The sequence below is a fragment of the Toxotes jaculatrix genome, chromosome 10 (genome assembly GCF_017976425.1).
Source record: "Toxotes jaculatrix isolate fToxJac2 chromosome 10, fToxJac2.pri, whole genome shotgun sequence".
Classification (NCBI taxonomy): domain Eukaryota; kingdom Metazoa; phylum Chordata; class Actinopteri; family Toxotidae; genus Toxotes; species Toxotes jaculatrix.
In genome coordinates this window covers 9,653,007-9,665,574 of record NC_054403.1, presented here as the reverse complement: position 1 = coordinate 9,665,574, position 12,568 = coordinate 9,653,007, and the positions used below count along the sequence as shown (strand labels likewise).

General features: G+C 41.2%; 1 protein-coding gene across 1 annotated transcript; it reads right to left on the bottom strand.

The window, feature by feature from the left end:
• Positions 1 to 199: 199 nt before the first annotated feature.
• insb (preproinsulin b) lies at positions 200 to 1,250 on the bottom strand. Its single transcript, XM_041048325.1, has 2 exons — positions 1,061 to 1,250; positions 200 to 345 (listed from the first exon to the last, which is right to left on the bottom strand). Exons 1-2 carry the CDS (start codon positions 1,248 to 1,250, stop codon positions 200 to 202), a joined length of 336 nt encoding a protein of 111 aa, XP_040904259.1.
• Between the last annotated feature and the right edge of the window lie 11,318 nt (positions 1,251 to 12,568).

Below are 12,568 nucleotides of genomic sequence, written 5' to 3'. Positions count from 1 at the left end.
GCAGCCCATGCCTTATCCACACTATATAGCAGCTACAAAGAACACAAATTCACATCTTTGCAGAGAGGAGCCGTAGGTTATGGGTCATGAAGCTTTATTTCCTTCAGTTGATAAGACATAGCCAGCAAGTATCGGGCCAGAAATTGACTTCGGGACCTTTTTTACAAGCTATGAGTGGTACTAGTTGTGGAGTGGCGAGTCAGTCGCAGTAGCGCTCCAGGTGGTAAATGCTGCATGGCTTATGGCAGCACTGCTCCACGATGCCTCTCTTCACCTTGGGCTCGTCGTGGCCAGACAGAGCCCTCCACAGCCGCTGCTCCTGTCTGGCCCTCTTAGACAGGAAACCTTTGAAGTGGAGAAAGTTTCCATAGCTGTGTTAAATCCTGCTGCGGCTGCGTAAACCTCCAGTTCCTCAAACTACCATTTAGACTGTTCACACTTTAATGGAGACTTAATGACTACGTAATCTGATCTCCCCAATCCATTTAGTCTTGTTAGTGTCTACTTCAAGAGGAGATATGACGGAGCTCCAACAGCGGCATAACATAGCTCACACCTCTAAAGTTAAATTCAAAACATCAAAAGAATGTTTGAGGCGGAAGATCCAAATAATGCATTTTGGGAATAACTTAATGAGGAATTTGGGGATTTCACGAGATTTGTGTTTATTGGATTTGTCACATCATAGCTGTTGAAAGCAACAATAAAAAAAAAACCAAAAGCTAGGCTACACCACTGAATTCAAAAGGGGTCGGAGAGAGACTTTGCACACTAATGATGTTTTGGACAAATACATAGATTTAGTTCAGTAAAGTTTCCAGCGTGCTGTCCCTAAACATTTTTCCTGCAGCTAGCATCCAAATTGGCATTCTCATTAGACCCGGTCTCAATTCTGAACGTGGTGGGTAGAGACTTGCAGAGACACAAAGCCACCCTGGGGTCTCGGGGCAATGTCATGCTGTTTCTTTGTGAACTCCCACCATCAAGGGGACAATTAACTTATTTTACACAAGTCATACAAAAGAAGGCAGAGCTGTTCCCACAGTTAATGACGCCTTACCGAGCAGATGTTCCAGATCCCGCTTGTGGGGTCGGTTTGGACTGTAGAAAAAGCCCCTTTCTCCACATACGAAGTAGAGGGCGTCCACCAGGTGGGAGCCGCACAGGTGCTGGGTGGGGGTCGAGGACACCCCGTGGGAGTAGAGCACCAGCAGAAACATTACAGACACAGCCAATGGTACCCTGGCCATAGGAGGGAGACCTCTTGGGCAGAACAAAGAAGTAAAAAGTTCACATACAAAGTAGTAAACATCTGATCAAATTTTTATTATAACAGGTTTTGGAGACGAAAGGAGACTAAATCCATCTATCAATACTTAATACCTCGGGGCCCAGCAGTTTAAAGCTAAAGGATGAAGTGATGTTCAAATTTGATCAGACCTTTCTTGATGAATCTCGAGCTTTACAAGACCACATTGTTTTAATATTTCTAGATATAGATATTTTTGCAGTGTTCCTGTGAAATTCTACCTGATAGCTCCAGGCCTTGAGAGCATAGTAGCACAGAGATAACATAGAAGGAATGCAGCAATACGGCAACATAAAATAAGGGCTTTGAAGTGAGTAGAAAACTGAATAATTCATTCTTTCAATGGAAATCAAAGGCTAGGATGAAAAGCGGTGAAACAAGGTCTATAGGAAACTCATTGGATGATGTCTGACTCTAAAGTCTCTAAATCTGACAAATTTGCAAGAGCCTTAGCGGGCAAAGATCACAGATTAAGAAAAGGGATGAGCACAAAATCCCATCTTGACAACCTAGGTGGTCTTCGAGCTGGTCTTCACTGGGGTGATGTAATGGTACGTTCTCAATTTCCTGTCTCTGTCAACGCCTAAACTGTATGTTGTCTCTTTGATGTCGCGCATTTCATAGTTCATATCTTCTATATCGGCATTTCAGAGATCAGCCATCCAAGGTTACGTTTAATGCTGTTGTCCACACAGTTCATACTGAATTTAATTGAAAACTGATTTTTTATTTTGATTTGCTCTTGCTTTACGTTTATCCCCAAGTGAGCCTTACTTTATCTTAGCACCATCTGTTACAAACGAGAAAGACTGCATATGTATCAGAATCAGCATTGTGGATACTGTCAGTGTATCCTCAAGGTCAGTCCCCACCTCGCTCGTCCAGCTTAGCGGCTATAGTGCTCAAGAGTGGGAATGATCTGTCTACGATTACAGAATTGTTATTAGTGAAATCCCATTTGTGATGGATATTCTTCCGGGTTTGAAGTTCAGATCCTGTTTCAAGGTGAAAAACACATTTAGCAGTCATTTAGAAGCTATATAGACCTTTTGTGGACATCTTATAGTGTACTGCAGATTATTGGATTGAAAATGAATCATTTTAACAGTGTCTTTAACAATGCACCTGTGCCAGACATTACAACATTGGCAGAGCGCTCTTTCTGGCCTGCCGCTCCTCTATCCCTCTTGGCCATATGCCAGGCTCCTTGGCACAGCAGATTGGTTGAATTATAGATCCTTGCTTGTGCTACTCTTTACTTTCATCCTGGCTATTATACACATAAATTTTAAAAGTTGAAATCTTGAGGGAATGGAGAGAAACTTGCTTACCTGTGTTTGAGGCCTTGGTGCAGCAGAGCAGCTTGTAGTTACAGATGAAAAGGGCCTAGGCCTATAGGACTATACAGGTACAGAGAACATCTCCACTTGGCTACCTTTCCCCTTTATAACTCCCCACCTCCACCTGGCCTTTGTCAGCCTCAGCGGAAAACGCTAAGGTCCTCTCATTAACTCCCTGACCTGTAAGTGTGTTGATCTGCTCTGGAGTGGCACTAAGTCATTTAACTGAGTATAGACTGACCAGAAGAGTTGGGACAAAGTTGAGAAGGCAGTCGCCCAGAGTGATACCCATTTCAATCCCTGCTGTGTGGTGGCCTGACTGGCACGGTTCACAGGCTGACAGACGAACACCATATGCCACGTTCTGATCACAGAGTGTAGATTAGAGGACTTTCAGGCTTATCAGTGACCACTAGTGGTGTGTTTAAGATGGAGCTGTGTGTCCAAGTAATGGCTCATGAGAAAAAAAAATAAATGTGTCTACACCTGTCTTACAAATCAGAAGAAAAACAGCTTTTTGCTAGAAATTTTAGAAAATAAAACAATACATTTGTACATTCTAAAACAGGAACATAAATATTTTTTATTATTAAGTCAAATACCTTTAGTGCAATGTAAAGAAACCACAAAAAGGCATGTTCAGAATAATATGGCAAGTTTTTACTTAACTGGCTCCACTGAGTATATGTGTTGGTCATCTAATTTAGTTATATGTTAGTTATGTGCACAAATAAACCTTTTCTGTGACGTAATATCAAATCTACTGTGCTACCCTGAAATACTGATATTAAGATTCATTATTTGCACCTATTAAATATACATAACATACATACATTATACATACGTACTTATATTCATACATACATATATTCCATCCACTGCTTCCTTAAAGGAAAGAGATATTATAATTCCAAATCCTATTGTTTGTGACTGTGCTATATAAATAAAAGTGACTTGACTATACAGATAATATGTAATATGTCAGTACTGACTGTTAGCCCCCCTCCACCAAAAAAAACCTGATTATATACACAGATATTGTGTTACAGAATGTAATAAATCATAAATGTAGTTCCTGTGAGAAAAGGTTAGTCTTCAGTCATAGCTTTGTTTTATTGCATAGGTTTTGACTCGTCTCTTGTCATGTGCAGCAGCTGTTCTTTTGTAATTTTAGTGTGCCTGTCTGAGGGTGGGCCAAATTTAGATGAGAGGTGACACTGCATAATTTTATATCAAATGATGACTCAATTGTCAGGCTCTGAGGATGCAGCGCAGCTCTGTATTATCAGCTCTTTGTGGTTTAATTTAACTTTTACTGCAGCCAGGGATTCTGGGGTACACTGATGTTCAGTGACTCTCTGGGGTAAACTCCCTCATTTTTAGCTTCAGGAAATAGAGGTGTGTGTATATACATGAAGTACCAGCTCAACTTGTCCTAGGAGCAGAAATGATGTGATTTCTAGAAGTGTTTTGCATTCTCCTTATAGTTGTCATTGCAGCATTGAATTTAAATATGTCCACTAGCTGCATGCGCACCGTGAAAACAGTCCAGTGAACTTTTGCAATGAGAAGTCCTCAGATTGACAGATCTGTCTCTTCTAATAGCCCTATCAGTTTCTGCAGTTCTTAATTCATATTATACTTTTAAGTTTTATTTTAGAAATATCTTCTACAAATGTAGATGTGTATTTGCATCCTGGTATATCTTTTCTCTTATTTTTACTGCTATTGCTGTGTGGGTTAGGCGTCTTTTTATATGTATATGGGACTTAAATAAAAACATGCAATATCTGGGATTCATAGGTAGCCCAAGATGCCTTATGCTGCTTGCTGTTGTGTGTTTTCAACATTTTTTTTTAGGAAACTGTTCACTAACTACTCCTCCTACCACTACTACTAGAAAATGCTCTTTAAAGAAATGCCACCAAGGGGATACATGCTTTTCTGAGAGTAGTATTTAAAAATCTGAATTCTGGTTTATTACAGCGGCATGTAGGTACATAATGTTTGAAAGAGGAAAATTCAATAACCTTCTATTCGGACCCCGCACAGAGATTAATATGTAATCCAATATAAATAATACAGATATAAAAAATGCAGAATGAACAGCTCTGAAATATCAGACATCAAATAACAAAGCAGCTTAAATGTTACATTCAGGTAAAGAAAGCTCTCATCAGTATTAGTACAGTATATACATATTTGTACAGATGTGATTGTGTTTAGTTTTGATCCAGAACAACAGAGGGAGCCGAGCCTGTTTGTGGAAATGATAAAAACATGAATGCTGTTGGGCAGAGGTACGACAGGGTTGAAAACCCTTCACATATTTGAAACGTTGTGGTATAAATTGCCTTTTTACAGTGTATATACATTTCCATTCTGATTATCTGAGGGTTTTGGTTTCTCCAGATCAGTGATTCAGTTAGTGGTCCCTCTGTATACATAATATCTGAGACAGAAAGAAGCCAGAAAACCAGAGCACAAATTTTTCACTTGGAAATTTTACCCAGAGCTTTAAGAGACTAATTAACTCAAAGTTCAACTTGTTGTTCCTTTATTTTCTACAAGGGGAATAAAAGCTGATTTTAATGAGTAGAGCATTAAAAATCTTATCTTTTTGATGTATAACATTTGATCATGCTGACATGATCAGATGTTCTTTTAGTAAGTAAGACAAAGAACATGACATTAGGGTCCGTGTGTGTTGAAGTGGCTTTTGGGCGCTGCAAAAAGTTATCTGAAACAGATGTTCATTTCCTTCAAAGGACACAGTCTAGCTAAATGACAGTAGAGTGAGGGCAGGTCTTTCAAAACCCAGCTAATCAAAGGACGGTCTTCGGAGGAATGATAAAAGAGAAAGGTGGGAAGAAAGCTATCCAGCACCTTGGCACTGCGATTTGAGAAGGTGTTAAATGTAGAACCAGGAAAGGTCCAACTTTGCCATGCTTTGAAACTTGTTCCTCGAGGGAACAGAGCAAAGCAGCAAGAGCTGCGAACAACAGGCACATCCTTCTTGCCCCGGTCGCATGGCTGCTTCAAACACGCACATCAAATAGCAGAGGACTAGCAGACGCCATAGACATGCAGAGACAGACAGAAGTTGGGTGGAAAGTCGGCTGGGTCCCTAAGGTGGGAGTTGCGTAACTCGTCTTCTCTTCTACTGCGTTTGAGGAGATAAAAGGGAGTGAAGAGTTCAGCCCAGTGAGATGTTGTTAATCTGCTCTGATAGTGAGCCTTTTTACTCCCATAATTATCCCCAACTTTCTGAGGATGGAAACCGAAGAGACTTAGAACATCAAAAAAAAAAAAATCGTTGACTGACGCAGCAGACAACAAAAAACGGCTTGGATCATTATGTTTTTATGTGAGAGTTTGAACAGTAAGAAGGCAGAAGTAATGAGACAGATTTCCATAAGTCAACTCCGAGAACTGGATACTGATACAAGGGCTCCACAAAAATTCATCTGTGCTTAAACGGAGCAAATCTTTGAATACAGAGCGACTGCTAGTAAAAATCAAAAATCACTCCAGGCTGAAGAGAAAGCATCAAAAAAGGTGTCAAGAAAAGTTACTTCTTGCTTTTTTTTAAAAAATAAATTTGAATCTTTAGCAAGGGCAAACAGTTTGGATTCTGGCAGGTCAAGTGGCCCTGTCATATGGAAACATTGTCTCATGCATGTGTGCGTATACACACGCAAAAGACAGACTGGACACGTCCGCCTGTTCCAGACACTGCCCTCCATGTGTGTCACGGCCTGCTGGCTCAGATCCATGACAGGACGCTACGGAGTTTCCGAAAACGCCAGCGTGTGTGTGTGTGCATGTGTGTGTGTGTGTGACTGTGATTGAGAGGGAGAGGGCTGCTCTGGTGTCTGCACCCTCCTGTCCTGCCAGTGACAGTTGCTAATGCAGTACTAACCTCTGTCATGACCTACTTTGCTATGCCACCTCTGTCTGGATCCTTACAGAACGCACACACACGCATACATTAATAATGAATAAGAGGAAAGAGATCTTATAATTCCAAAGACATTGTTATAAAAACTGTGCTTGATTCATTGCTCATAGAGAGAGAGAGAGAGGAAGAGAGAGAGACATTTGAGCAGATTAGAATTAGAGATTGACAGGGTGGGTTGGGTAACAGAGCTTGGTAAGAGCATGGTTTGACAGCTGAGAAAATGACTACTTGTTATAAATGTGTCCCCAGGAGAGAGGTGAGGCAGGACAGAATGATGGCCAGTTTGATTTTCAGGCCAGAAAATAGATTTCTATTTAAACCCTCGTGTGACCGGCCTTTTCAAGTTGAGCTCGGCGCGAGACAAGAGAATTTCATTTAGAATTGGCATTTTTCTAGTTTGCTTGAGGTGTCCTTTAGTGTGAGTGATTGATATGAGAGAGCCTCGCTCGCTGTCTGAAGGGATTTTTTTTTTCCACACCACATCTGAAGGGAGCAGGATGTTGTGTCTCTTTGTATTGTGACCCTTCCCAACTGGGTATTATAACCCTTCAATGCTCCAATGAGAAGTAGTCGCAGCTTGAAATGTGCTTTATCTCTTACTTTTCTCACTGAAAGAGGGTGTTGATTCACTTTAGCTTGGGATTGACGTGATACAGTCTTTGTCTTGTTGATGTTGACAGCATTGGAAATCAGTTTTATGGTTGCATCCGTCTTTAGTATGAGTCTACAGCCAAAGTGACAACTCCTAGAATTTCTGAGTTCTGCTCCATAGGCAAGAAAATCTCATCCACTGACATTTGTGACAGTGCTAATAACTAAAAATTAAACAGAGCCTTTCTCAACAGTATGTTGTCTGGCTCGCTTCATATGTTTAGATAAGGACAGTAGTGAATGATCCTAATATAGTTTTGTTTATTTAATATTGCAGTTTTTAGCTGCCTTCTTCTTACCAGAAGCAGGAGACCTTTGTGGGCAAAATGTGGGAAGAGGTGAGGTGCAGAAAAACTAGAATTAGAGCATTAGACAAAAGGAAATTTTGACCTGATGATGGCACTAGAAGAACAGTTAAGGGATCATAAAAATGATCCCAATCACTCCCAATTCATCCTGTGTGGAGCATGAATGTCTGTAGCATATGTCATGGCAATTTGTCAGTAGTTGTCAAGTCATTTCACTGAAAACAACAAACGTCAACCTCATCGTGGCACTAGAAGAAAAGTCAGGGTGATCACCAAAGTCATTAGCGTTCATCCTCTGGGGACCATGAATGTCTACAAAATTTTATGGCAATCCATTGAGTAGTTGTTGAGAAATTTCACCTTGGACTTTGTTGCTAGCATGGCTGAAATCATCATCAGCATCTTTCAAAATAAGAATATTAAATGTTAGAATATTGCTCGTTATCTTGCTTTACATCTGTGTGTGTATATATTGATATTGAGAAAGAGTTTTCATTTTTATCACGAATCAGCTTTTAGTTGCGGTGTAGGATAGAGAGCGTTAAATCTTAAGGATTACAGCAAAGCTGAGCACAGCCACCTGCTATAATGAATGCTGGTGTTTGTGTGTGTGTGTGTGTGTGTGTGTGTGTGTGTGTGTGTGTGTCTCTACACATGTTTGCACAAATCAATACGGCTGGTATCACCCCCCTGAGTCTGTCTCCCCCTGCTCTTCACGATAAAGTAGAGAAAGCAGACCTACAGCCAGACATATGAGTGGGATTAACAACAGGCGCTTGTTTGGGAGAAGAAAAGAGGCAAAAGCTAAAGATAGAGGGATTTCAACACTTTTCATTATTTTGTTGAGAATGTGTACAGCAGGTACTGTCAGGGAAAAGGTCAGAATCAATCAATCCAATGTTCTCTGCCAACCTGCCTCAAATTGCATATTGACTCGATGTTACACTCTCCAAACTAGTGGACGAGATGCATGTTGACAACTGTAATGCTACAGTGGGGCTTTTCTGGAGAAGTATCTGTGTGCCGTTATTGGGTATCTCAGGGATTTTGACTCTGATGTTACTAAAGCCCAAGTTGTTCATTTCACTCCTTCCTGCTCTGTCTCTTCCTCTAAAACTTTCTCTCATATGTTGTATGGGCTTAAATGCGAGTGAGAGAAGGGGTGCTGGTGGCTGCGGAGCAGAATGCCAGACACGGCCATGTTTGTGTGTAGGTGCGTGTATACTTGACACCTAAGAGTTGTCTCGATCTGTAACTGTCTGCTATCTGCAGGAGCTGTCAGCGCGATATATATAAGTGGTGTGTAGTTGCAGAGGAGGGCGGTATGTTGCCCTGTTGGCTTCCACTGGGTTCGAATATAGCATGTTGCACAGCAGGTAGTACAGCTTTGATATGTTGATGAGAACCTTTTATGTTCTGTGTGCATGTCTGTGGGAGAGTGTGTGTGTGTGTGTGTGTGTGTGTGTGTGTGTGTGTGTGTGTGTGTGTGTGTGTGTGTGTGTGTCAGTGCGTGTGTCGGCGCATGTTTTACTCTTTTGCTCGAGAGCAGGAGGGAGATGCTTCAGATGTGTTGTCCTTTCATTCCAGAGTCCTCCTTTGAGGTAAGAGGATCCCATGGAAACTTAACATTTCATTGTGACTTGCTGCAGATAAAGATTGAATTATCTGTGTTCTCCTTAAATCCCCATTCAATTTTTTTTTAACAGGGATGAAAGATTTTGTCTGTGGCGCCTGGGGAGCTGTGTACCCCGCTGTTTGGTAATATCTGAAATTAATTCCTCCACCCGTCCCAGTTGTGCCTAAACATTTCAAGGGCAGTGTTAGATCCTCAAATTGAGAATTTACTGAAAGGCCTTTGTACCACAGTCAGTGATAGTGTTTTTGTTAAGCATAATTCCATTTATCATTACTGTGCCCTAGCACAAACTGGCTTGTATTGCGCAAACAACAAACTATATGTGACGCTTAATCACAAGGGTTGTTACCCATTAATGGAAGTAGATTTCTTTCCCACTGTTCAAGAAATAGCAAGGAGAAGATAATTCTTTGAAGTGAAAGCAGAGGACTTCCCTTTGAGTTACCATAAAGAAGAATTTCAGGGAACAGAAGGCAGGGTGGGAATGGAGAAAGGTGAAAACAGAGGACTCTGAGGTTTTTTTTTTTTTTCTTTTTTGAAACCGAACAAGAATACTTAATTCTTTCCACCTAGGGCTTGCTCCATAATTCAACAGGATCTGGACCTGAGCCTCTCATCCACACAATATTTCCACTATATACACACACTTGTACGCACGCACACAATCACCCTTTACACTGTGTGATTGGCCTTTGCCCTGGCTCAGTATATGGCTGCCTCGGGATGTGAATCGTCTTGAATGCAGAATCTGCATTTTGGTCTTTATTTAATCTGCAAATATAACATAATGTAGACATGTCTAATAGAGTTTGGCAGTCATGTCTTTGGATGAGGTTAAAAGGGCTTCCTTTTCTACTCTATATCATATTTGATGGTGATTAAGCCAATAGGTCATTGCTGGGCTTGTAGAAATAAAAGTTTTCAACAAAATGTATATGTATGAAAGTGTGTGTGAAAGTGTATGAAAGTGATACACTTTTTCCTTTCTTTCTTTCTTTCTTTTCTTTTCTTTCTTTCATGTCCTTATCTTAAAGCTGGCACCTTTGTTTTTTGCTCACATTGGAGTAGCACAGCAAATCATAAATCATAAAATTAGCATAGCGAACATTTTAGCATCCTGCAGGCACAAGCAACATGAACGCTCATTTGGACTTGTATTTCTGGCAACCTGAGTAATGTAAGCCCAACATTTATAGTCTTTTTCGCTTTGGTCTCCAGCAACGTCTGAAAACGAGAAAAATATCTGGCTCATTAGCTGTTAAATGCTCCACTGTGTTCACAAGGTAGTTGGCAGCTTTGTGGTGTTGAGCAGGTAGTGCATAGTAGGTTTATCCAAGCTTTTTCTTGGAAAACGAGAGTTACAGGTCATAACACCAAAACAAGTTAAAACAAGTTAAAAGATGCCAATAAACTGTCAAGAGCTGAAGGGAACTACAGAGTCGGAGGATATGTTGGATGGACTGGATATTGGATATGATGTGTTTCACTTTACATGAAGGCATTTGATCCATTGTTAGTCTATATATGTGTATATATATGTATATGGTCTTTTTGGTGAGGATTGACATCATTCGACCCTGGGACATAGACAGCGATCTTTGCAGTTTCACACACAGAAATCAACAGCGCAAAGCAAAATAATACACTTTGGAGGATTCTGTGTGTTTAAACATTTGCAACAGCTGCAGGATTCAGCACATTCTGCTGCAGCAGATGTAAACAAGAAGAAACATCTATCAGAGGCAAGAGAGGAATCCCAAATGTAAGAGAGACAGAACCCACTCAGAGGCGAGGATAAATATTAGTTCAGAAGCCTCCACACTAACAACTGGCTAAAGGACGGGAAGGGATTGAAATATGACTCACAACGTGTGTAAAGTTAAAGATTCCAGCTTTAAGCATTAAAACGGGCAAAAAAGAGCTTTAATAAAGCAAACAGCACAGATGATTTAGTGCGACCAACCTGACTTGTCAAAGAGGCAATCCTTCTAATAGAACCACTCTGATTTATCACCGAGACTCTCCACAATAGAGACTGTAATGGGCTTTATTCATATTTTTATTTTATGAAACACGATGAAAGGGGTCATGGTGGCCATTAAGTTGATTAATGACATGTGTTGGGTAAAGAAGATGCTATAAAGCCTTAAAAGTTAATGCTGTCATCCGCGGACTGCTGTCCTGATGGGGAGGGAGGGGCCACGTGTAGCTAATAGACATAATTCAGCCAGGTAATGTCGGATCAGTGGGAGACAAGATGGATATCACTTGGCAATGTTATGGGGTGTGTCGTGGTGCGCCGGCACATTTACACAGGTTATTTATGCTCCGTAATGAAGAGCATAATGAAAATTGGACACAACTATAAATATGAGCAGGGAAAGTGTAATGTGGAGGGATAATCATTGATGCAATTAAGGTGTCGTACACATGCAGCGTGAGTATGGCCTCCCTTGACTTTCTCCTCTTCCTTTCACCAGAGCTGTATTTTATTCTGAAACATCACGTTTAATCAGCTGGGGGACGTCGGCGTAAATCCACTGGTCTTGCACAAGGAGGCTGGCATTTTAAATATGTTAATGCAAAAGCAATAAAGTCTTTGGTTAATCTATCTCCGAGGTTATTGACAGCTATTGTTGGTGGTATTTCTTTGTCTTAATTGGTGTGTGGATGCTTCTCTGTGGATACTGTTCTCTCTGTGTGCATAATAGAGGGGCATGAGGGAGAAAGAGAAGAGCATTGCCTGCACATTTTGGTACTCTGTCAGAACTGTCAGTCCATGAGTGACAGAGAGAAGGGAGGGAGGCAGGGTGGGAGAGAAAGTCAGGTCAGGAGATATGGGAGGGAGAGAGATGGAGACAGATGAGAAAGGGAGTCCGGGAGCTGAAGTGACCCTGCGGACCAGATGCTGATAAACTGCCATCACTGAGCGCTCTGTCAGCTCTGGCTCTCATCTGTCACTGTCATCCTGCTGCATTTCACCCTCTTCTCCTCCTCCTCCTTTTCTTATTTCTCTTATTTCACCTTTTCTACATCATCTTTTTGTCCACCTGTTTCCCCATGTGTCTTTTTCGTGGTTCTTACACACACCTATACATCAGCGTCATTTGTCCCTTCGTGCACGGTCGCACAGCTTTTATCCTCCTGTAAAGCTTTCCTCACTTACCTTTGCTCCTGTTCTTTAAATACATTGCTTTACGGTGAATGTTCCACAGTAAGCAATGTTCGGCTCACGGGAAATGACTCACAGCTGCAGCCATTATTTTGACAGACGGGGCAGCAGACAGAGGTGGAGGCTTTTCACTGAATATTAAGAATTTCCCTGCCATGTGGAAGAATACAACATGAGCTGTGTGCCAAACA

Coding starts and splice junctions, on each gene's coding strand:
- insb (XM_041048325.1), bottom strand. CDS start 1,250: ATGGCCAGGGTACCATTGGCTGTGTCTGTAATGTTTCTGCTGGTGCTC. Junction 346..1,060: donor GGATCTGGAACATCTGCTCG/GTAAGGCGTCAT, acceptor TCCACTTCAAAG/GTTTCCTGTCTAAGAGGGCC.